General features: G+C 43.6%; 2 protein-coding genes across 3 annotated transcripts; both read left to right on the forward strand.

Moving 5' to 3' along the window:
- Positions 1–3339: 3339 nt before the first annotated feature.
- LOC120022571 (tapasin-like) lies at positions 3340–8091 on the forward strand. The gene is made up of 8 exons (XM_038966528.1): positions 3340–3719; positions 4230–4415; positions 4590–4838; positions 5315–5674; positions 5940–6263; positions 6829–6927; positions 7065–7093; positions 7402–8091. The coding sequence occupies exons 1-8, from the start codon at positions 3659–3661 to the stop codon at positions 7411–7413; spliced, it is 1320 nt and encodes a 439-aa protein (XP_038822456.1). The 5' UTR covers positions 3340–3658; the 3' UTR covers positions 7414–8091.
- A 1396-nt stretch (positions 8092–9487) lies between these two features.
- Positions 9488–25222, forward strand: LOC120022705 (death domain-associated protein 6-like). 2 transcript variants are annotated; one of them, XR_005472626.1, is made up of 12 exons: positions 9488–9539; positions 10285–10532; positions 10944–11312; positions 11522–11653; positions 11820–11936; positions 12245–12476; positions 17058–17227; positions 17436–17607; positions 17713–18280; positions 18389–18521; positions 24074–24188; positions 24561–25222. XR_005472626.1 is itself a non-coding variant. In XM_038966690.1 (11 exons), the coding sequence occupies exons 2-11, from the start codon at positions 10305–10307 to the stop codon at positions 24131–24133; spliced, it is 2181 nt and encodes a 726-aa protein (XP_038822618.1). In that variant the 5' UTR covers positions 9488–9539; positions 10285–10304; the 3' UTR covers positions 24134–25222. The 2 variants fall into 2 exon arrangements, 1 of the variants encoding a protein (XP_038822618.1); XM_038966690.1 differs by having other exon boundaries at positions 24074–25222.
- The last annotated feature ends 742 nt before the right edge of the window (positions 25223–25964 follow it).

Raw genomic sequence — 25964 nt, forward strand, 5'->3', positions numbered from 1 at the left:
ATGCTGACCGCAGGAATGTTCACCAGAGCTGTTGCCAGAGAATTTACGTTGTTTTAGAGAATTTGGCAGTACGTCCAACAAGCCTCATAACAGCAGACCACGTGTAACCACGCCAACTCAGGACCTCCACATCCGGCTTCTTCATTTTTGTTCAGAATATACAGTTTTGTATTTTTTATTTATTTTTGCTCAGAAAACTTGGGGGGCCAAATAAAACCACCTTGGATTCAGCGCATCCAGTAGGTGGCAGTAACACATCTGTTTGGGTTGTAGTCCGCTATAAAACCTCACTGGAAGAAGAAGAAAAACCAAGCGAAAGCAAAAAGGGACTTACTAGTAAGTGAATCTGTGCAATAGAAACTCTTGTTTTCGTTGCAAAACCCCCCAATAATAAACACATCCCAACCCCCCTTACCCCATGTAGCCAAGACAGCAAATGGAAGCCTAGTAATGCCAGTTGTTGGGGGGGAGCTAACACAAGCTTGCTCTATGCTGCTAATAGTGAGAAAGGACAACTTCCCGAAAACCCCACAAATTTGAACTTTGGCCTTCTATGACGAACATACGCACTCAGTCTCAGTTGAAATGGTAAAAAATCATAATTGAAAGGGTCGCGTATAACACAGTACACAGTGTGGTTCTGAATCACCATTCAAAGGTAACACATACCTTTTTTAATTTTACCCCCTTTTTTTCTCCCCAATTTCGTGGTATTCAATTGGTAGTTACAGTCTTGTCTCATCGCTGCAACTCCCCTATGGGTTCGAGAGCCGTGTGTCCTCCGAAACACAACCCAACCAAGCCGCACTGCCTCTTGACACAATAGCCACTTAACCCGGAAGCCAGCCGCACCAATGTGTCGGAGGAAACACCGTACACCTGGCAACCGTGTCAGCGTGCACTGCACCCGGCCCGCCACAGGAGTCGCTAGTGTGTGATGGGACAAGGATATCCCTGACAATTCCTGACATTTAATCCAAGTAAAAATTCCCTATCTTACGTTTTTCACCCGTTTACGTTTTTCACATTTTGTTACATTAATCCCTTATCATAAAATGTATTTTTTTTAAATCCCCTCATCAATCTACCCATAATACCCCATAATGACAAAGCAAAAACAGGTTTTTAGATTTTTTTGGCAAAAAAACAAACATTTCCATTAGTATTTAGACCCTTTACTCAGTACTTTGTTGAAGCACCATTGGCAGCGATTACAGACTCGACTCTTCTTGGGTATGACGCTACAAGCGTGGCACTCCTGTATTTGGGGAGTTTCTCCCATTCTTCTCTGCAAATCCTCTCAAACTCTGTCAGGTTGGATGGGGAGCGTCGCTGCACAGCTATTTTCAGGTCTCTCCAGAGATGTTCGTTCGGGTTCAAGTCTGGGCTCTGGCTGTGCCACACAAAGACATTCAGAGACTTGTCCCGAAGCCACTCCTGCGTTATCTTGGCTGTGTGCTAAGGGGTCTTTGTCCTGTTAGAAGGTGAACCTTCGCCCCAGTCTGAGGTCCTGAGCGCTCTGGAGCAGGTTTTCATCAAGGATCTGTCTGTACTCCGTTCATCTTTCCCTCGATCCTGACTAGTGTCCCAGTCCCTGCCGCTGAAAAACATCCCCACGGCATGATGCTGCTACTACCATGCTTCCCTGTAGGGATGGTGCCAGGTTTCCTCCAGACGTGACGCTTGGCATTCAGGCCAAAGAGTTCAATATTGGTTTAATCAGACCAGAGATGTGTGTCATGTGCCTTTTACTGAGGAGTGGCCATAAAAGCTTGATTGGTGGAGTGCTGTAGAGATGGTTGTCCTTCTGGAAGGTTCTCTAATCTCCACAGATGAACTCTGGAGCTCTGTCAGAGTGACCATCGGGTTCTTGGTCACCTCCTTGACCAAAGTCCTTCTCCCCATATTGCTCAGTTTGGCAGGGCGCCCAGCTCTAGGAAGAGTCTTGGTGGTTCCAAACTTCTTCCATTTAAGAATGATGGAGGCCAAGGTGTTCTTGGGAACCTTCAATGCTGCAGAAATGTTGTGGTACCTTTCACCAGACCTGTGCCTCGACACAATCCTGTCTCAGAGCTCTACGGACAATTCCTTTGACCTCATGGCTTGGTTTTTGCTCTGACATACACTGTCAACTGTGGGACCTTATATAGACAGGAGTGTGACTTTCCAAATCATGTCCAATCAATTGAATTTGGACTCCAATCAAGTTGTAGAAACATCTCAAGGATGATCAATGGAAACAGGATGCACCTGAGCTCAATTTCGAGTCTCATAGCAAATGACCCTAATACTTATGTAAATAAGGTATTTCTGTTTATTTAGTTTGAATAGATTTGCTAAAATGTAAAAAAATCTGTTTTTCCTTTGTCATTATGGGGTATTGTGTGTAGATTGATGAGGATTTTTTATTTTATTTAATCCATTTTAAAATAAGGCTGTAACGTAACAACATTTGGAAAAAGTCAAGGGTAATCTTTGATCATATTTTCACATTTTCTCTCCCCAATGAAAATGTGTTCTGGAATTCTTGCCCACTCTCAGTGTGTTCTGGTATGTGCGTGACGGGAATAACCAAAGTGAGTTCAGTTTGTGAATGGAAAGTCCCTGAAAAGAGTCAAAAACCAGCCGCCGCATAGGCTACAGTGAAGGATAAACGATGCCACAGTGCCATCTATATGTAGACTGTAACTCTCCTCACTACTGTTTCAAAGAAATCACATGATCACTTTTGGGTATCTGTCGGTCTGGGGTAAAGATTCCTCTAGTAACAGATATGGGATCAGCTTCCCCTCGTCCATTCCAATACTTAACCATTAGTAGGAAAAATGCAAATCTGACCCAAGATCAGCGTTTTAGGGCAACTTCACCCTACTCCGTCTCGACATCAAAGTAAAAGTTGCCTCACCACAAATCTTGGATCAGATTACCTTATTCCTTCTTGCCATCTTGTTTCTCTAAATTCTGCAAACAATCATGCAACTCTGTGACATTCTAATTCAGGAAGAATGAAAAACAAGCTATTTAATTTTATATTTAAAAGGTAGCAGATTTCACCTGTTGACTGGAAATAGAAGACAGGTAGGGGCTAACTCTTTCATAAAATAATGACCCATCATGTATTAATTCATGCCACTGTACCGAAATCCATGTGACGTTCGTAATTTCGAACAGAAGCAGCCAGCCAGGTATAAACTCTAATGGTGTGCATGTCCCCTGATTCCAGTTTCAAAGAAATCGAGTGATCTTGACAACTCTGGGGCACGTTTGAAATTAACGTCAGTGTTGGTGCACCATCTAGTGTTGAGTGTGCATTTTGCAATGCGTTGACGTCGTCGTATTTCTTTGCGCGGCAAATCATGTTGTGCACGAAGCTCTCTGAGTTTGTAAAACAGTATATTTTTCACAACATGTTTATGCAATTTGTGCCTCATAAAATCAGTGTATTGACTTAACCTAATATTGGACACCGTGATGGTATATCATTATCTATGCCTCGTCTAGCTATGCAAATGTCGGTCTGAAAAATGAAAGTGAAAGCAGTTTCTGCAGGCCACAGGGGAAGGCCGAAGAAAACATAATATTTCTCCATGCGTTAACAACTCCAAACTACACCAGAACAGTCGATAACAAACAGTCGATAACACTGTCGAAGACAACCATGGACAATATTTCAACAATTTACAAGCTATCGTTTCTCGCCTTTACTTGCTTCATACACGGTAAAATGGTCGACTTTTTCTTACTGTATTTCCTTTCAACTCTCCGGCATTTGTGCTGTAGTTTAAAAAATATATATATATTGAAGAATATTGAACATGACTTAATATATGATACAATTTGAAACAACTGCTGCTACCGTATCTACTTAATCTGTATTGATCTGTGATACTTTGTTACTTTGTAGCTTGTATATGCATTGCACTTGGTTGATTAATTTAGATCATTGTGTGAAATGACAAGCACACATAAACAGCCTTACAGCAAATATGTATTCATACGAATGCAATTGTTTTTTAAATTGATTACAGTTCAATAATAGAGATTTACAGTAATAGGGACTTACAATATTTTTGTTTTCACTGTCTGAATACTAAGCATCTCCATTTGCTCTTTTGATTGCCTTTTCATATCTATTCTTACCAAGCTAATCTACAGTAGTTTATCTTCTCACCTATCCACATTGATGGTCTCACATATTCACACAACTTTCTCATCCTTCTCTCTTCCAGTCTATGGGACAAGCTGTCCAGTTCTGGAGTGCTGGTTTGTCCAGGAGAAACCAGGTCGAGGTGGTGGATTCCCTGCTGCAATGATTCAGGAGAAGTCACTACTGTATATCAATACAGACTCAGAAACCAAGTCACAGCAGGAACCATCTGCAGACATCAACCATGATAGAGTCTACTACATCACTGGTCAGTACTTATTATTATACATTATATAGGACAATCTCTTTAGAAATGATGTAGGATTTGAATGACAAACCAGTCGCTGTTAAAGGTGCACTCAGTCAGTTTGGTAAAAAAAAAAAAAAAGTTATTTCATTGAAAGGATAACTTCTATAGACAAATCTCCCTCTCTCTCATCAGACCCAGCAGCCATCCTCTGCAGTTCCTCTCTGCACCCACCAGAGGGCTCAGTCCATAAACCACAGTGTGAGATAAACCCCTTCATGCCCCAGCCCTCCACCGTTCAATGGGCAGTCCCGCTCACTGACTCTGCCCACAGTCCTATCTACCTGCAAGCTGACTGGTACTCTGCAGCCTTGCAGGGCCTTGACGGACAGCTGGGCCTGTCCAGTGTCATGCGTGCTCCCACGGCAACCAAGGAACCCACTGGTAAAGAGCCCTATGATTGAAAAACAATTACATTCTTCTTGAGCAAGGGTTGTTAAAGTCAGATTGTTGTATTTAACCATTACAAGTGTTAAAGATGGACTTCTAATCAAAATTGTATACAGTTACCAACACAACAGTGATAATGACTTATTATTAACCGGGGCTCCCGAGTGGCGCAGCGGTCTAAGTCACTGCATCACTAGTGCTAGAGGTGTCACTACAGACACCCTGGTTCGAATCCAGGCCGTGATTGGGAGTCCCATAGGGCGGCGCTCAATTGGCCCTGTTGTAGGCCGTCATTGTACATAAGAATTTTAGGCCGTCATTGTACATAAGAATTTGTTCTTAACTAATTGAAATGAATTTGTCATATGCCATGAAGAAGTATATAATCCGGTGATGTTTATTACTACGCAATGTCACAGATAAAGTAGTGTGAAAGTTTAATGTCTCTCTCCTACCCCTCTCTCTCCCAGTGGTGCTCAGTGTGTCCAGTCGAACCCCCTTGGTCCGTTCCAGACTCGGGGAACCGGTGGTTCTAGACTGTGGGTTCTGGATGGAGGCCACTTCTCCTCTCTCTGGCTCTGGCTTCGCCGTGGAGTGGCGCTACCAGTTCAGGGGCGATGGACGTCTGGTCCTGGCCTACGACGGAAAGACTGACCGATTTGCCGAGACCAAGGAAAAGGGAGCGGGGCTAGACTTCACGGCTCTGCACGAGACAGGAAATGCATCACTGATCCTGCAGGAAGCTGAAGTGCGCCACACAGGAACCTACATCTGCACGGTGTACTTGCCATATCTCCTGGCTCAGGTGGCAGTGGAGCTGGAGATTGTAGGTGAGGAGAGATGAATACGCTTGATTAGTCTGCCAATACTAAAGCGTTGCAATGTGTAGAATCTCAACCACTATGTATTTACATGTATAGTATAGTCACTGTAATAACTACTGTAACTTTATATACAGTACATTCTTATAATGGTATGTCATGGTCAACTAAATAGCATTAGAAAACATGCCATATATGTGTATCTTACCTCATTCTCTCACTCCTATTTCTTACCTCATTCTCTCACTCCTATTTCTCCCTCTATCTCTCCCAGAGCCTCCGTCCCTCTCCATCTTCCCCTCCCCGCTCCCTCTCTCCGTGCCCGGCCAGGTGGTGAAGGTGCAATGCGAGGCGTCAGGATTCTTCCCCCTCTCCCTGGAGTTCCACTGGGAGTTAACAGGGCCTGACGGTAAGGTCAGGCCCCTGGGTCAAGGCAGCGTGACAGGCCACAGGCAGGGCCCAGACAACACCTACAGCCAGACCACCCGTCTGGAGTTAGACTCAGCCAAGCTGGACCTTGGCCGTGGAGGGGAGGTCACCTGTGTGGCCGTCCATCCTGGAGGCACCCGGCGGGCCAGCGTCACCCTCAATGTCATCGGTGAGAGATAATTTAATAGAGCTGCATTGAGTTGATGGATGTTGCCCCTGGGTTCACTGATTCAGAGCCTGATATTTGTATCCCTGTAAAGGTAAAGGTTAGAATTGGGGTAAGGGAATCTGTGGTTAGGGGCAATTTCTACCTCAAACAATGTTCTTTACATTCCATACATGGGTCCATAAAGCAATAAGGCCCTATGGGGTGTGGTATATGGCCAATATACCACGGCTAAGGGCTGTTCTTAAGCACGACACAATGCAGAGTGCCTGGACACTGCCCTTAGCCGTGGTACATTGGCCATATACCATAAACCCCAGAGGTGCCATATTGCTAATATAAACTGGTTACCAACGCAATAAAAATAAATGTTTTGTCATACCCGTGGTATACGGTACTGATATACCACGGCTGTCAGCCAATCAGCATTCAGGGCTTGAACAGCCCAGGTTATAATTTCTGATATGCAGTTACTTTGATCTGAAAAGTCAAATACATTTGACTTGACACAACACAACTTATCCTGAGTATGTCTTAAATTTACTCTCTATCTCTTCATCCCAATCAGGTGTTAATGGTCCCTCCATTGAAGACTCCATGGCGATGGTTGCCGTGGCCCTGGGGCTCTATGGTTTGATCAAGATCGTCTCCTGGACATTTAACTCTGGTAACTACAATCAGTTTGAACTAAGATACACAAAAAACAATGTTGAAGCCGTGAAGCTACAGTGTGAATTTGGATCTTGCGAATTCATTTGGATCTTGTGTGTCAATCTAATGCTTGACCTTTTCTTGCCTTTATAGGGTCCGATGATACTAACTCACAAGAGAAGGTAATTTCGCTTTCGTAAATGTCATCAGACATATTTTGTAGTTAAGTGTAACTACTATGTGTCTATGTATATTTCCCAGCTAACACTGTCTTGCCCAAATTTGTTTTATCTCAAGCTGTATCCCTCTAGTTAAAACTCCAGCCCCTGGATTATCAATCAATCAAATGTATTTACTATGGATTACTATGTAATATGATGACATTATCTGTTATGTATTAGTGAGTTTTGAATTAGGCCCTTGGATTTCTCCCATTGTCTGTTTTGTTAGTTTACACACGTTGGGCTCATCCTTATCCTCTCAATTACAGAAAGTGAAGTAAATGTGGAAACACCTGGGATTCCCAGGTGAGTGTGTAATGGAACCAACAAAGCTGGAATTTCAGGAATAAAAGTGCACCGTTTGTGGAAGGTTGTGGAAGGTGGTACATGGAAAGAAGATATTGAGTTTCTGACAGCAGTTGACAATGAATGATCTAACAAGTGGTCGGGGAATAAAAATATTTGAATAGGTGACCGATTTAAATATTGACATATTTAAATACGGTTACACAACTGTGAATTCCTCTCTAGAAGAACTCAAGAGACTTGTGCACATGAGCGTATGTACATATGGATATAGATAATTGTGTGTTGTGTTATTAGTGGTTCTATTGGGTTAATTGACCCAGGAATTAAAGATTGAACCCTGTCATTATTTGCTTTTCTATTGATTCTGAAGGTGAATATAAGACAAAATCCTTTCAATTGGAATTAGTAATTCCCTGGAAGTGTGTTTATATATTGTTTTCATTTTGTTTGTTTTGGGTTATATTTAATTTTATCTTGCCTTCTATAGACGGTATATAGGCTATAGTGATTTTTTGTTTTTTGCTATTGATGTTCCTACCACCACATCAGAATTGTTAGATTAGTGTATTTGCCACCAATGAGCAACAGCTTTGAGCAAATGAGGACTATTTGTGATGGGATGTAATAAATTCTTAATCTTCAAAGCAGTTTCCCCGTTGTTGAATGTGTGTTATTTGTCATGTGATAAGTAGATAAGAAGTATTTATCATAAGAAAATCCTAGGATCTTTTGATTAGGGGTGCTTCTACTTCCACACAACTTGACTCAAGGATGTGAATACTTGATGTTTTCCTTGGTCATAACCTAGCTGACTAAACTCAACTCCACGATTTAGAATGGAGTTGAGCGGCGACGAGTGTGTGCATCAAGTTTCAGTCAGTGGATTCTTGTAAAAATGTACATTCTTTAATGCCTACCCTGTACATGTTTGTCCTGTGTCACTGTGTTCTTTTTTGTGTGTGCTGTAATCCATCGTTTTTAATAAAAGTACCGTTTTATGTGATGTCTGTCAAACTGCACCCGTATCCACTGTTTTTCAATGGAGTAGGAAGTTACTTTATGCACTACCACTCCATACTCTTATATATATCATATATTTACTGCTTACTGTGTTTCTGTGCTTTTCATGATTGTAATAGATTGTAAAAATGCATTATAGCCTATGCCTCCCCAGCCAAAACAAAATAATCTAGTTCAATGACTGGTTGCTCCTTCTCTGTTAAAACAATGGCACCCTTGGCAGAGGTCGCGTAAAACACAAATTTTTTTCATCACCAAAAAAAAAAAAAAGCTGATACACAGAACGAACACAGTCACAAGGTAGGCATTAAAGAATGGACATTTTTTACAAGTATAGACTGACAAGTGTAGTCAGCCCAAACTCGTCGCTGCTGGAGTTGAGTTATTGGCCTAGTTTTAACCATATGGTTGTACTCTCAGTTGCAAGGAGCGCAACTGTATTCGCCTAATCACTTACTCCAAATGAAAGACACATATTTTTTATGTTAATGCTATCAATATTTATCGTATGAGCCTCAGAAACACAAAATAACGAATTGGTTTAGGTAAATGCACTATGCAGAAATCGCTCCGCCATTTCATGGTTGCTAAAAATTCTAATAGTTTCAGTTTATGTGATTAAACAAGCAAGTATAATGTAGAAAATCATTTTACCATCTATTCTTAAACCGTTGTGAAATATATTTACCATAACAAAAAATATTGTATTTTCAGCTGTTTGAAGCTGGTGTACAAAACCGAAAGTAAAACACAAAAAAACTTAAGAACGAGAAGCATAGAAATAGCGCACATAGAACAGATCTAGCACTTCTTAAACTTGCTTTCAATGAAGAATGACAGATCCATAACACACATTTATATGTGAATTTGGTCGGGTCGACCAAAAAGTGACATATACAGCTTTAAACAAGCTGACGGGCAAATGTAGACAATTTGGACAAAACACCTGACATGTGAAACTAGAGTAAAGTGAATAGCCAATGATCGACGATGTTACTGAGCGACAACCAACCAACAACCAATGGTAGGCTTGAATGTTCCCGAGCTCTTCGGGGCGAGACATTTCGGTATCAAGCGGGTAAGTTGACTATCATTGTTTTGTCCATAGCTAACTGTCTAACCACGGTCTTAAAATAGTAGCTATATTATATACATCTGCATTTCATACATAAAGCTAGTAAAAGTATTTGTTTACAAGTTGTCTTTGTCATACCCCTACCATTTTACCCGGAGAGATTGGCGCTTTCCTGAGCAGCCAGCTAACATTAGCTTGTTGCTAACTGAGGTTAGCTAGCTAGCCAGCCAACAAGGAAACAACAAACACAACAGTGGTGTTTGGAGTGTTTTTGTAGTAAACAATCTAGTAAATGTGTTGTTTTTTACCTGACAGAAGTTTCGACCAGCTCAAATCTTGTTTAATCAAAAAAATACTTAGTAAATGAACTAGTTAGCAAGAGTCCCAGACGTTAGCCTAGCATGCTAGCTCACGTTACTGTCTGAACTGGCGGGCAGTGTCTGTTTTCGTTGTAGATAAGCCTACAAAATATAAACAATGTTTGTTGTTATAACATTTGTTTTAAATCGTGCTGGTGAAAAGGGACAGGGTGGAGTTTACAATGGATAATAGGTAGCAGTGGTGTTTGTACCTGATACTGTGTAATTTTCGTATTGTAAAAATGGTTGACCATAAATATGATAAAACTTTGAAAGGCATAATCATTGTATTGGATAGACTCACTAAACCAGATGGCATGACAGTGGTATGTTACTTTTGAATTTGCCCAAGGCATCATTTTGACACTGTTGTTTTTGCCTTCCCTCAGCAAAGAATAGTCCCTATCTGATGGCGGTTGCCTCAGCAGCAGTGATGGACAGCATTGTAATCCTTGATGATGATGAAGAGGAGAGGCCTCAACCCTCTTCCTCCACCTCCTCTAAACCCTCAGCCAATCATCGTACTCCCCCCAAAATCCAACAGCCCGCTCCTACTCACATCACCCAATCTCCTTTTGCCACAGTGAAGAAAGAAAGCCATGTTCTTAAAGCAGAGAACCAGAAGCTATTTACTGAGGTAAGAGGGTACATGGATGGATGGTGGAGATGTTTGGTGCAGTCACATTACAAATATGTCAGTGGAGCTGCAACACTGGAAAGCACAACTACGGCTGTGGCTTTGAGTCTTTGCAGGCTATTAGTCCATCGCGATCATGTCAGATCATGGAAATCATAACGAATTTGTGCGTGACCCTTTCGAATTTGGGCCATCCCACATCACTCTTAATCAGTGTTTTTCAAATCCCATAGTTTTGCAGGCTTTGCTCCATCCCAGCACTAACACACCTGATTATAACTAACCTTTAAGCCCATGTATTGAGCAGGTACAAAAGTCTGCACCAACCCTCTGTCCCCCCCAGTGGAAAGATTGAAGAACATTCTTCTAAACCCTTCTCCCTCGTTCACTCCCCTCCTTCGCTTTGTTCAGTTTGTAGAGTACTGCTCGGCCCACACACAGGACTGCCCCGAAGTCATGACCTTCCTGCACGCCAAGCACTCCAAGGCCTCGCCGAGCTTCCTGGCCTCGGTGGAGTTCCGCAACACGCTGGGCCGCTGCCTGACGCGCGCCCAGGCCCGCCGCACCAAGACCTTTGTCTACATCAACGAGCTGTGCACCGTCCTCAAACAGCACTCGGACAAGAGGAGGCAGACTGTCGTGAAGGTGGAGCCTACCGCCGGGGAGAAGAAGGAGATGAAAGAGGAGAGGGAAGAGGAGGCACAGACAGAGGAGCTACCGTCTACCTCGGGGCAGCAGGAAGAGGAGGAGAAGAAGACGAAGAAGGCTTCCCGGAGACAGGTCAGCAGCACCAAGAATGGACAGAGTCCATGACTTCTCTATAGCTTTATTCCTCTTCTGCCCAAAGTGTGCACTTGGTCAACCCTCAAGGGTTTAAAAGCATTGATTTGGTGTAGATTACCGTAATGTTTTGCATCTGATAGTTCATCATAAGGAGCAATGTGCCAGGCATATCTTCATATCTCGCTCTCTCTCTCTCGCTCTCTCAGATTGCGTACCTGGAGAACCTGCTGAAGATGTACAATGATGAGATCCGGCGGCTGCAGGAGAGGGAGCTGAGTGTCAACGAGCTAGAAGAGGAGGACTCCAGCTACATCCAGGAGCACAAGCTCAAACGCAAGGTCAGATCACCGAGGCCTATTGGTTCCAATGGCTCAGTTGGTTTGAGTGTGACGCTTGTAACGCCAGAGCTGTGGGTTTGATTCCTGCTTGAGCCACATACTAAATGTGTTAACTGTACATGACTTTGATAGATAGAAGCCACTGAAGTCCTCTCTCTCCTCTCAGATGATGAAGATCTATGATAAGCTCTGTGAGCTGAAGGGCTGCAGCAGTCTGACAGGCAGAGTGATCGAGCAGAGGATCCAATACAAAGGGACACGCTACCCTGAGGTCAACAGAAAGGTAACCAACACATTGTTTATTGACAACCCAATGCTTTTTGACCACTGCTTATTTATGTTATATAGACTATGGATGAAAATGAGATTTAAAACTAACCCCAGTATGAGATAAAATCGAGGAATAAGAATAAATGGGTAATAAATGCATGAAAACAATAACCATTCAAATTTTATTGGTCGCATGCAGATGTTATTGCGGGTGTAGCGAAATGCTTGTGTTCCTAGCAATTGATTTGGCTGTCCTTAGTGTTTGCTCATGGCGATACAGTACACTCTGACCCCTCCTCCTCCTGCTCTCCCCACCCGCAGATTGAGCGTTTCATCAACAGTCCCGAGGCCCAGCTGAATCCCCCCGACTACACAGACATCCTGCAACATATCCGCCGGGCCAACGAGCGCCACGGCCTCAACCTCAGCAAGAAGCAGCTGACCCAGATCGCCCAGGACGCCTTCCGCGAGACCGGCAACCGCCTGCAGGAGAGGCGCCACCTCGACATGGTCTACAACTTCGGCTCGCACCTCACAGACCTCTACAAGCCCGGTAAGAGAGCGTAATACACACACCTCTACAAGCCTGGTAAGAGAGCGTAATACACACACCTCTACAAGCCCGGTAAGAGAGCGTAATACACACACCTCTACAAGCCTGGTAAGAGAGCGTAATACACACACCTCTACAAGCCCGGTAAGAGAGCGTAATACACACACCTCTACAAGCCTGGTAAGAGAGCGTAATACACACACCTCTACAAGCCCGGTAAGAGAGCGTAATACACACACCTCTACAAGCCTGGTAAGAGAGCGTAATACACAGACCTCTACAAGCCCGGTAAGAGAGCGTAATACACACACCTCTACAAGCCTGGTAAGAGAGCGTAATACACAGACCTCTACAAGCCCGGTAAGAGAGCGTAATACACACACCTCTACAAGCCTGGTAAGAGAGCGTAATACACAGACCTCTACAAGCCCGGTAAGAGAGCGTAATACACAGACCTCTACAAGCCTGGTAAGAGAGCGTAATACACACACCTCTACAAGCCTGGTAAGAGAGCGTAATACACAGACCTCTACAAGCCCGGTAAGAGAGCGTAATACACACACCTCTACAAGCCTGGTAAGAGAGCGTAATACACACACCTCTACAAGCCTGGTAAGAGAGCGTAATACACACACCTCTACAAGCCCGGTAAGAGAGCGTAATACACACACCTCTACAAGCCCGGTAAGAGAGCGTAATACACACACCTCTACAAGCCTGGTAAGAGAGCGTAATACACAGACCTCTACAAGCCTGGTAAGAGAGCGTAATACACACACCTCTACAAGCCTGGTAAGAGAGCGTAATACACACACCTCTACATTCCTGGTAAGAGAGCGTAATACACACACCTCTACAAGCCTGGTAAGAGAGCGTAATACACACACCTCTACAAGCCCGGTAAGAGAGCGTAATACACACACCTCTACAAGCCCGGTAAGAGAGCGTAATACACACACCTCTACATTCCTGGTAAGAGAGCGTAATACACACACCTCTACATTCCTGGTAAGAGAGCGTAATACACAGACCTCTACAAGCCTGGTAAGAGAGCGTAATACACACACCTCTACATTCCTGGTAAGAGAGCGTAATACACAGACCTCTACAAGCCTGGTAAGAGAGCGTAATACACAGACCTCTACAAGCCTGGTAAGAGAGCGTAATACACACACCTCTACATTCCTGGTAAGAGAGCGTAATACACAGACCTCTACAAGCCTGGTAAGAGAGCGTAATACACACACCTCTACATTCCTGGTAAGAGAGCGTAATACACAGACCTCTACAAGCCTGGTAAGAGAGCGTAATACACACACCTCTACAAGCCCGGTAAGAGAGCGTAATACACACACCTCTACAAGCCCGGTAAGAGAGCGTAATACACACACCTCTACATTCCTGGTAAGAGAGCGTAATACACACACCTCTACATTCCTGGTAAGAGAGCGTAATACACACACCTCTACATTCCTGGTAAGAGAGCGTAATACACAGACCTCTACAAGCCTGGTAAGAGAGCGTAATACACACACCTCTACATTCCTGGTAAGAGAGCGTAATACACAGACCTCTACAAGCCTGGTAAGAGAGCGTAATACACACACCTCTACAAGCCTGGTAAGAGAGCGTAATACACACACCTCTACAAGCCCGGTAAGAGAGCGTAATACACACACCTCTATAAGCCTGGTAAGAGAGCGTAATACACACACCTCTACAAGCCCGGTAAGAGAGCGTAATACACACACCTCTACAAGCCTGGTAAGAGAGCGTAATACACAGACCTCTACAAGCCCGGTAAGAGAGCGTAATACACACACCTCTACAAGCCTGGTAAGAGAGCGTAATACACAGACCTCTACAAGCCCGGTAAGAGAGCGTAATACACACACCTCTACAAGCCTGGTAAGAGAGCGTAATACACAGACCTCTACAAGCCCGGTAAGAGAGCGTAATACACACACCTCTACAAGCCTGGTAAGAGAGCGTAATACACAGACCTCTACAAGCCCGGTAAGAGAGCGTAATACACACACCTCTACAAGCCTGGTAAGAGAGCGTAATACACACACCTCTACAAGCCTGGTAAGAGAGCGTAATACACACACCTCTACAAGCCCGGTAAGAGAGCGTAATACACACACCTCTACAAGCCCGGTAAGAGAGCGTAATACACACACCTCTACAAGCCTGGTAAGAGAGCGTAATACACAGACCTCTACAAGCCTGGTAAGAGAGCGTAATACACACACCTCTACAAGCCTGGTAAGAGAGCGTAATACACACACCTCTACATTCCTGGTAAGAGAGCGTAATACACACACCTCTACAAGCCTGGTAAGAGAGCGTAATACACACACCTCTACAAGCCCGGTAAGAGAGCGTAATACACACACCTCTACAAGCCCGGTAAGAGAGCGTAATACACACACCTCTACATTCCTGGTAAGAGAGCGTAATACACACACCTCTACATTCCTGGTAAGAGAGCGTAATACACAGACCTCTACAAGCCTGGTAAGAGAGCGTAATACACACACCTCTACATTCCTGGTAAGAGAGCGTAATACACACACCTCTACAAGCCTGGTAAGAGAGCGTAATACACAGACCTCTACAAGCCTGGTAAGAGAGCGTAATACACACACCTCTACATTCCTGGTAAGAGAGCGTAATACACAGACCTCTACAAGCCTGGTAAGAGAGCGTAATACACAGACCTCTACAAGCCTGGTAAGAGAGCGTAATACACACACCTCTACATTCCTGGTAAGAGAGCGTAATACACAGACCTCTACAAGCCCGGTAAGAGAGCGTAATACACACACCTCTACAAGCCCGGTAAGAGAGCGTAATACACACACCTCTACAAGCCCGGTAAGAGAGCGTAATACACACACCTCTACATTCCTGGTAAGAGAGCGTAATACACACACCTCTACATTCCTGGTAAGAGAGCGTAATACACAGACCTCTACAAGCCTGGTAAGAGAGCGTAATACACACACCTCTACATTCCTGGTAAGAGAGCGTAATACACAGACCTCTACAAGCCTGGTAAGAGAGCGTAATACACACACCTCTACAAGCCTGGTAAGAGAGCGTAATACACAGACCTCTACAAGCCTGGTAAGAGAGCGTAATACACACACCTCTACAAGCCTGGTAAGAGAGCGTAATACACACACCTCTACAAGCCCGGTAAGAGAGCGTAATACACACACCTCTACAAGCCCGGTAAGAGAGCGTAATACACACACATCTACATTCCTGGTAAGAGAGCGTAATACACACACCTCTACAAGCCCGGTAAGAGAGCGTAATACACACACCTCTACAAGCCCGGTAAGAGAGCGTAATACACACACCTCTACAAGCCTGGTAAGAGAGCGTAATACACACACCTCTACAAGCCTGGTAAGAGAGCGTAATACACACACCTCTACAAGCCCGGTAAGAGAGCGTAATACACACACCTCTACATTCCTGGTTGGAGCTGTGTGTATACTTAGGTGCCGATTTAAAATATGTATTGGGATTCTCATGATTCTATATGTATAGCAATTCGATACTGTGATTTATTGCGATTCGATGTTTCCAAACATATTGCTCACCATGGGTGTGTTTGTAAATTCGCTCTGGCTATCTACTCAGATTTCTGAGCACTCTCATCTGAGAGTGCCAGAGCGCAGAATAACTGATGAATTCACGAACGTGGGCAAAAACGCGTAATTATATTGTTGCCAGCAGCACAGTTACAGTCACCAACACTCTGGATAACATGAAAACAGCCTGACCAGCTCTGCTAGGGGGATTAAAATGGTCAGTGAGCTGTTCCCACATTTGTGTCTGGAAGTAGCTAGCCAACGTTAGCCAGTTAACGTGGGTTCTTGACTGGCATTGTGAGGTCAGAACGCTCAGATCAACCCTACTCCTCGGCCAGAGTGTCCAGTGTGCGCTCTGAACGCTCCGAGAGCGAAACGCTCTGAATTTACGAACGCCCTGAGGGCACTCTGGCACTCAAGATTGAATTGACGAACACACCCCCATACACACTAGGGCGGCAGGTAGCCTAGTGGTTAGAGCATTGGGCCAGTAACCGAAAGGTTGCTAGATCGAATCCCAGATCGAATCCCTGACAAGGTAAAAATCTGTTCTGCCCCTGAACTAGGCAGTTAACCCACTGTTCCTAGGCCGTCATTGTAAATAAGAATTTGTTCTTAACTGACTTGCCTAGTTAATTAAAGGTAAAAAATATATATATATATATATATAATGTGTGTATGTGTACTCTCGTATCAACCCTACTCCTATCTATATATGTATGTGTGTGTGTGTACACACCCCATATATATGTCTGCTGCAGAGAGACAAGAGCCATAAATTAGAAAAATTGTGTGTGAAGCTGTGAGAACCTGGTAGTTGACACACAATTACAGAAAGAGTGACACCAGTATGCTGCTTTGTGGATATCAGGTTGGATGTGTGGGAATTATTTAGGAAGATGGACTAAAAAGTCACTAACTCTCTCACCCCCCCCCCCCTTTTTTTCTTTTTCATTTTGTCCACCCATACCAGCCACTGACCCTGCCCTGTTGGACCCCACGTTGGCCCGTAAGCTGCGCTCTAACCGGGAGGTGGCTCTCTCCAGCCTGGAGCAGGTCATCTCCAAATACGCCCTGAAGCAGGACGACACCGAGGAGGAGGAGAGGGCTAAACGGATAGAGAGAGAGAGGCAGAAGAAAGAGGTAGGAGGAGGAGAAAGGTGTTGGAGACCAATTTACATTTTAGAAATGACTGGAGATGACATTTAAAAAATAAATGTTCTGTAATTCTGACCTGTTATAGTCAGCCAATGCTTTTCCACGTCTGCTTTTAAAATACATGGTATTTATTTACATAAATGACTATCTGTCACCACTCACTGACTGTTTTTTCTGTGTGTGTCAACGGAAGGGTCAGTCATCGGCGCTGGAGGCCACCACAGCCGATGACAATCCCCTGAAGAAGGGAGAGGATGGTGAGGGTGAGGAGCAAGCTGAGGAGGAGGAGGATGATGAAGACGACGAGTCGTCTGATCCAGACATCGAGGAGGAGATCCAGGCCAGCAAATCACAAGCAGGGCCAGGTGATGAGGATGATAATTTGCATTTACACAGCACCTTTCTCAAATTCAGTGTTTTAACCCGGTTTATCCTGGTTTCAACTGATTTGGGTTTTCTTTTTTTTCCAGAGGATGATGAGGAGGAGGACAACGAGGTAGAGGCAGCAAACGAGAGTGAGAACGAGGTGGATGGTGGGAGTGACGGAAACCAGGATGGAGGAGAGGAAGAAGAGAACGCTGAGGTGGACAAAGACTCCGTGATAAGCGGAATCAGCCCCATTTCCCGGGGTGACATCCCACGGATCTCCTCCTTAGTCGACGAATCCCCCACAGACAGCCCCAGCCAATCAGAGGCGATGGAGGTAGACAAGGGGAACGACTCACCCAATACCAACCTGACAAATGAGGACATTGTTTCCTCCAATCACATTTCAGCTGTGTCCATAAGCACTAGTGTGGAAACGAAGGACTCCTCAGCCTCCCCCATGGCGGCGAATCAGGTCTCTTTGCCACCGTCACCGGTGCTGATTTCGACCAATGAGGACTCCTGCACGGTCATCACTGAGACGAGGTCAGCGAATTGCAGCCCCAGGCCACCCAGTCCCAGAGACACCTCCAGAGGCAGGAAGAGAAAGAGGAAAGAAGAGGTGAAATCCAGGAAGTCTTACAACGGGGTTCTAAGGCACCACAATGGGAGGTAAGGATGTAGCACCTAAATTAATGATGGGGGAAAAATCTGTGGAGATGCCTATCCATTTTCAAATGTCGAGACTTGAATGAATGAATTCTCTCTGTCCGTATGCAGTGACCGTGACCTCCCTCTGGACATGGACGTGGTGACCAGTAGCCCCCTGCAGGCGGACTCCACCAGGGCAGACACTCCCACCCAGGAGATGGTCACCAGCTCCCAGTCCACCCCGCCTCCCAAGAAAAACAAGGTGAGGGTAAATGACGATTGCTGATGTTTAAGTATCATGACACTATACCTTTTTTTCCACGTATACGCAGCATATCAAACACAGTGCATTCGGAAAGTATTCAGACCCCTTGACTATTTCCACATTTTGTTACGTTACAGCCTTATTCTAAAACAGATTCATGTATTTTTTTTACCCCATCAATCTACACACAATATACTCCATAATGACCAAGCGAAAACAGGTTAATTTAAATAGAAATACCTTATTTACATAAGTATTCAGACCCTTTGCTATGAGACTCAAAATTGAGCTCAGGTGCATCCTGTTTCCATTGATCATCCTTGAGATGTTTCTACAACTTGATTGGAGTCCACCTGTGGTAAATTAAATTGATTGGACATGATTTGGAAAGGCAGACACCTGTCTATATAAGGTCCCACAGTGGACAGTGCATGTCCAGTGTTTCCGCTGCACTCATTTTAAATCATTGCAGCAACAACAACATGGAACATGAACAAATATTTCTGCTGAGGTGCATTTTGAGGATGCTAGAACATTCCACATGTCCTTTTCCTCTGCAAATAAAACAACCCCATAGTAGAACAGCTTATATATATATATATATATATATAAGCTGTTCTACTATATATAAGCTGTTCTACTATATATAAGCTGTTCTACTATATATAAGCTGTTCTACTATATATAAGCTGTTCTACTATATATAAGCTGTTCTACTATATATAAGCTGTTCTACTATATATAAGCTGTTCTACTATATATAAGCTGTTCTACTATATATAAGCTGTTCTACTATATATAAGCTGTTCTACTATATATAAGCTGTTCTACTATATATAAGCTGTTCTACTATATATAAGCTGTTCTACTATATATAAGCTGTTCTACTATATATAAGCTGTTCTACTATATATAAGCTGTTCTACTATATATAAGCTGTTCTACTATATATAAGCTGTTCTACTATATATAAGCTGTTCTACTATATATAAGCTGTTCTACTATATATAAGCTGTTCTACTATATATAAGCTGTTCTACTATATATAAGCTGTTCTACTATATATAAACTGTTCTACTATGGGGTTGTTTTATTTGCAGAGGAAAAGGACATGTGGAATGTTCTAGCATCCTCAAAATGCACCTCAGCAGAAATATTTGTTCATGTTCCATGTTGTTGTTGCTGCAATGATTTAAAATGAGTGCAGCGGAAACACTGGACATGCACTGTCCACTGTGGGACCTTATATAGACAGGTGTCTGCCTTTCCAAATCATGTCCAATCAATTTAATTTACCACAGGTGGACTCCAATCAAGTTGTAGAAATATATATATCACACACACATACATACCTAAATATTCCTCTTGTGGCACATTCATGTTATAAGTGCTATATGGAGGGAAACATGCATTCTGACAAACAGTCAATGCACAACAATTCTTACAATCGCGAAAATAAGTCGTTTTAATGGCTTTTGCTAAAAGAGGGGTTTCCCAGCTTTCCATTCTTACTTTCTTTATTTCTCAACTCCTAAATATGCTTGAACTTTTAAACCCGTAATTTTAAAAAATGTGCATAGGGGAGAGTGGGGCTAAATGTAACACCGGTCAATTGTAGAGTGACTTGGGGTACAACGTATATTTACGTCAAAATAATTTCTCTGGATTGCCTAAAAAAATTGTAATGAGACAGAAAATATTTTGGTTGATCAAGAGTAGTGGAAACCAGGGGGAAAAGGTGACGAAGTGGTTTCTGTGAGAAGTACAGGCAGGGGGCTTATTACCCCGGGTGGCAAGTTACCCCAACAGGTAGACCTACATAATATTCTGTGTTTATGCAAGTTTTTTTGTGGACATACAATTAATCAATATGATAATAACTAGTTAAATGAAAACATTTGAGATCTGGCTAATGATTAGCCCAATAGGGTAAATGCAGGTAGGCAACACCATGCTTCAGCCTACTTTGCTGCATCAGTTGGTCTACAGTTGATAATGTTTATTGCTAATAGCACACCTGATAATATGGACCATGCATAGGCTATATACTGTACATGGCCCAATATGTTAATTATTTTACCAATGTGTTTTTGGGCTAATTTCTGGAGGTGGAAATTCTATTTTAGATGGTGTCAGCATACTTATTTTCATTCATTTTGGAGTAGAATGTCCTTTTTAAAAAGTTACCAGATCTTAGTTCCTCAGTCCGTCTACATAAGAATTATGAGGGACCCCTTCAACCCCCTTCCAACCTTTCCCCCCCCACTGCTACACATTTTTCCAGAGGGAACACTGGCATGTCAGAGCAAAAACCAAGCCATAAGGTAGAAGGAATTGTCCGTAGACATCCGAAACAGGATTGTGTCGAGGCACAGATCTGGGGACGGGTACCAAAAGATTTCTGCAGCATTGAAGGTCCCCAAGAACACAGTGGCCTCCATCATTCTTAAATGGAAGCAGTTTGGAACCACCAGGACTCTTCCTAGAGCTGGCCGCCCGGCCAAACTGAGCAATCAGGTGATAAGGGCCTTGGTCAGGGAGGTGACCAAGGACCCGATGGTCACTCTGACAGAGCTCCAGAGTTCCTCTGTGGAGATGGGAGAACCTTCCAGAAGTACAGTCGTGGCCAAAAGTTTTGAGAATGACACAAATATTTATTTTCACAAAGTCTGCTGCCTCAGTTTGTATGATGGCAATTTGCATATACTCCAGAATGATCAGATGAATTGCAATTAATTGCAAAGTCCCTCTTTGCCATGCAAATTAATTGAATCCCCCAAAAACATTTCCACTGCATTTCAGCCCTGCCACAAAAGGACCAGCTGACATGTCAGTGATTCTCTCGTTAACACAGGTGTGAGTGTTGACGAGAACAAGGCTGGAGATCACTCTGTCATGCTAATTGAGTTCGAATAACAGACTGAAAGCTTCAAAAGGAGGGTGGTGCTTGGAATCATTGTTCTTCCTCTGTCAGCCATGGTTACCTGCAAGGAAACACGTGCCGTCATCATTGCTTTGCACAAAAAGAGCTTCACAGGCATGGATATTGCTGCCAGTAAGATTGCACCTAAATCAACCATTTATCGGATAATCAAGAACTTCAAGGAGAGCGGTTCAATTGTTGTGAAGAAGGCTTCAGGGCGCCCAAGAAAGTCCAGCAAGCGCCAGACCGTCTCCTAAAGTTGATTCAGGTGTGGGATCGGGGCACCACCAGTACAGAGCTTGCTCAGGAATGGCAGCAGGCAGGCGTGAGTGCATCTGCACGCACAGTGAGGCGAAGACTTTTGGAGGATGGCCTGGTGTCAAGAAGGGCAGCAAAGAAGCCACTTCTCTCCAGGAAAAACATCAGGGACAGACTGATATTCTGCAAAAGGTACAGGGATTGGAATGCTGAGGACTGGGGTAAAGTCATTTTCTCTGAATCCCCTTTCCGATTGTTTGGGGCATCTGGAAAAAAGCTTGTCCGGAGAAGACAAGGTGAGCGCTACCATCTGTCCTGTGTCATGCCAACAGTAAACAATCCTGAGACCATTCATGTGTGGGGTTGCTTCTCAGCCAAGGGAGTGGGCTCATTCACAATTTTGCCTAAGAACACAGCCATGAATAAAGAATGGTACCAACACATCCTCCGAGAACAACTTCTCCCAACCATCCAGGAACAGTTTGGTGACGAACAATGCCCTTTACAGCATGATGGAGAACCTTGCCATAAGGCAAAAGTGATAACGAAGTGGCTCGGAGCAAAACATCGATATTTTGGGTCCATGGCCAGGAAACTCCCCAGACCTTAATCCCATTGAGAACTTGTGGTCAACCCTCAAGAGGCGGGTGGACAAACAAAAACCCACAAATTCTGACAAACTCCAAGCATTGATTATGCAAGAATGGGCTGCCATCAGTCAGGATGTGGCCCAGAGGTTAATTGACAGCATGCCAGGGTGGATTGCAGAGGTCTTGAAAAAGAAGGGCTAACAACTGCAAATATTGACTCTTTGCATCAACTTCATGTAATTGTCAATAAAAGACATTGACACTTATGAAATGCTTGTAATTATACTTCAGTATTCCATAGTAACATCTGACAGAAATATCTAAAGACACTGAAGCAGCAAACTTTGTGAAAATTAATATTTGTCATTTTCAAAACTTTTGGCCACGACTGTACAACTCTCTGCAGCACTCCAACAATCAGTCCTTTATGGCAGAGTGGCCAGACAGAAGCCACTCCTCAGTAAAAGAAGCCACTCCTCCTCAGCCCGCTTGGAGTTAGCCAAAATGCACCTAAAGGACTCTCAGAAACAAGATTTTCTGGATGGCACTAAAAATTGTCAAAGACTCCAGCCACCCTAGTCATAGACTGTTTTCTCTGCTACCGCACGGTAAGCGGTACTGGAGTGCCAAGTCTATGTCCAAGAGGCTTCTAAACAGCTTCTACCCCCAAGCCATAAGACTCCTAAACAGCTAATCAGATGGCAACCCAGACTATTTGCATTGCCCCCCCCGTCCTCTATGCTGCTGCTACTCTGTTATTATCTATACATAGTCACTTTAACTCTACATGTACATATTACCTCGACACCGGTGCCCCTGGACATTGACTCTGTACCGGTACCCCTTGTATATAGCCCGCTATTATTTACTGCTGCTGTTTAATTATTTGTTATTCTAATCTTACTTTTTTTAAAGGTATTTTCTTAACTGCATTGTTGGTTAAGGGCTTGTAAGCATTTCACTGTTGTATTCGGCGCTTGTGACATACAATTTGATGAAACCAAGATTGAACTCTTTGGCATGAATGCCAAGCCTCACGTCTGGAGGAAACCTGGCACCATCCCTACGGTGAAGCATGGTGGTGGTAGCATCATACTGTGGGGATGTTTTTCAGCTGCAGGGACTGGGAGACTAGTCAGGATTGAGGGAAAGATGAACGGAGCAAAGTACATAGAGATCCTTGATGAAAACCTGCTCCAGACCTCTCAGAACCTCAGACTGGGGTGAAGGTTCACCTTCCAACAGGACAACGACCCTAAGCACACAGCCAAGACAAAGCAGGAGTGGTTTCGGGACAAGTCTCTGAATGTCCTTGAGTGGCCCAGCCAGAGCCCGGACTTGAACCCTATCTAACATCTCTGGAGAGACCTGAAAATAGCTGTGCACCAACCTAACAGAGCTTGAAAGGCTCTGCAGAGAAGAATGGGAGAAACTCCCCAAATACAGGTGTGCCAAGGTTGTAGCATCATGCCCAAGAAGACTCGAGGCTGTAATCGCTGCCAAAGGTTTTTCAACAAAATCCTAAACATTTCTAAACTTGTTTTTCTTTGTCATTATGGGGTATTGAGGGGGGGGGGGAATTTAATCCATTTTAGAATAAGGCTCTAATGTAACAAAATGTGGGAAAAGTCAATGGATCTGAATACTTTAAATACAGTGCGTGTGTGTGTCATGCTCTTGCTCCACTGCCGTGACATATCACCAAACATTTTTGTGGCGAAGTCACTTGTGTACACTATACAAACCTCTTACCAATCTCCACTTTGTGTCATTTTCAGGTCAACGTGGCAACTCAATGTGACCCGGACGAAGTGATCGTCCTATCGGACTCGGAATGACCTTTGCCCCAACCCTACTGGGTGTTCAGGCTTCCCATTGCTAGCCTGGAACCAGGTCTGTTTATGCTGCACAAACAGATCTGGGACCAGGCCATCCCATTACTGCCTCTTGACTTCCAAACCAGTGCCTGCTAATGTGAACTCTTGAAAATGCACACATTTTCAGACGGGAGAGAGCAAACTTTTCATTACAAATTGAAACTGGCAATGGACGTGGTAGTTTACCACCAGTGTTTACATTTTGTATTTATATGCCAATTTTTGCTCAGCGTCTGGATTGTGTGAGGGAGCAGTATCACGTCAGGTTATTTTTGTATTTTAGCTGTAAAAATGAGTTCAATTAGATATTATTTTAGCTGTTTTTATATTTTTTTTTGTCAATCCTTTTAGGTGGGTGAATGAATGGGTGTCTGTGTTTGTATTCTAGAATGCCGGCAATAGAAGATGAACCAGCGGAACACCGGAGTACTGTATCTTAGATTTTATACAGAGCCGAACCACAACCTACACGTCCAACTGTCAGTGTAATCATCGATAATTTGCTGTGTGGTTGCTGTGTCCACATAGTGCAACTTACTGGCCTGAACAACGCTATTTCTCCCAAGTAGTTACAAGAGCAACTAAGTGGCAGATTGGCCGATTGTGTTCAAGATGCCAAATGAACACAATTGAGCAGATGCATTGACGTAAACGGCCAGGTACAGCTTTGCGTTAACGTGAAATGTAGTGCAGTGTCCTACTTTATGCAGGCATAACCCCCCTGAAGAAATGTTCACATTGACTTTGCAGAAATAGCTGGGTTCATGCTGATGGGTGTTGTTGTAGGGGAAGTCCATCTCGGCATGTAGTAAGCAGGTAGGTGTTTAGGTTGATTTGCATCAAAGGAACGTTCATAACGCCTCTTGCTTGAGACTGCAAACGGTGGTAATGATTTAATCAGACTCATTCTTTTTCAAACCTCCCTAAGACACTTTGATTGGATTCTGTTGTTTTGACCAATTCAAGGTTACGGGGAAGGTCATCTAATTTTCCTTTTAGTACACTGAGAAGCAAAGATCACATTTCCTTTTAAATAAACTTTGATAATAAATGAAAGTGCTTTGTGGTAACTCATTTAAAGCAATTAGGTAAGTTGTCCTTGCAAACAGCACCACATTCAGTTGCCCAACGTTGAACATGGCAGATAGATATGCCATGAATAAAGCCGACGTGATTACTAATTCTACATGTCAGAGATGCATGTTTGTTCTACATACCATATTTCTATCTGAACGTTCCAAAACGTCCCACTGAACTCTCCACAGGTGTTTTGTGGGTAAAGGCATAGAAAAACATGAATTGTACATTTGGAAATGCGAAAACAGATTACAGAAATGAACTTTATACTTTTTATTTGATTTAACTTGGCAAGTCAATTAAGAACAAATTCTTATTTACAATGACGGCCGACCAAGAGGCAGAAGGCCTCCTGTGGGGATGGTGAATAAAAAAATGTAGGACGAAACACCACAACGCTACATAGAGACCTAAGATGACAACACAACGTGGTAGCAAAATGACAACACTTGGTACAAACACGAAGGACAAGGTAGAGGCAACACATCACGCAAAGCAGCCACAAGAGTCAGTAAGTGTGTCCATGACTGAGTCTGAATGTAGAGATTGAGATAAAACTGTCCAGTTTGGGGTTTTTGCATCTCGTTGCAGTCACTAGCTGCAGCGAACTGAAAAGAGGAGCGACCCTGGGATGTGTGCTTTGGGGACCTAGATCCAACCCTTTTTTTCCCCTTCCATTTTTGCCAAAAATGACGTACCCAAATTTAACAGAATG

The sequence above is a fragment of the Salvelinus namaycush genome, chromosome 27 (genome assembly GCF_016432855.1).
Source record: "Salvelinus namaycush isolate Seneca chromosome 27, SaNama_1.0, whole genome shotgun sequence".
In the NCBI taxonomy this organism is placed as follows: Eukaryota; Metazoa; Chordata; class Actinopteri; order Salmoniformes; family Salmonidae; genus Salvelinus; species Salvelinus namaycush.

Bases quoted from the DNA above. Each gene is read 5' to 3' on its own strand.
- LOC120022571 (XM_038966528.1), top strand. From the start codon at position 3,659: ATGGACAATATTTCAACAATTTACAAGCTATCGTTTCTCGCCTTTACT. The intron at 4,416-4,589 runs GTCAGTACTTAT...CTCTCTCATCAG, and splicing joins TAGAGTCTACTACATCACTG to ACCCAGCAGCCATCCTCTGC. The intron at 6,928-7,064 runs GTAACTACAATC...TTGCCTTTATAG, and splicing joins CTCCTGGACATTTAACTCTG to GGTCCGATGATACTAACTCA.
- LOC120022705 (XM_038966690.1), top strand. From the start codon at position 10,305: ATGGCGGTTGCCTCAGCAGCAGTGATGGACAGCATTGTAATCCTTGAT. The intron at 11,313-11,521 runs GTCAGCAGCACC...TCGCTCTCTCAG, and splicing joins AGAAGGCTTCCCGGAGACAG to ATTGCGTACCTGGAGAACCT. The intron at 18,522-24,073 runs GTGAGGGTAAAT...TGTCATTTTCAG, and splicing joins CGCCTCCCAAGAAAAACAAG to GTCAACGTGGCAACTCAATG.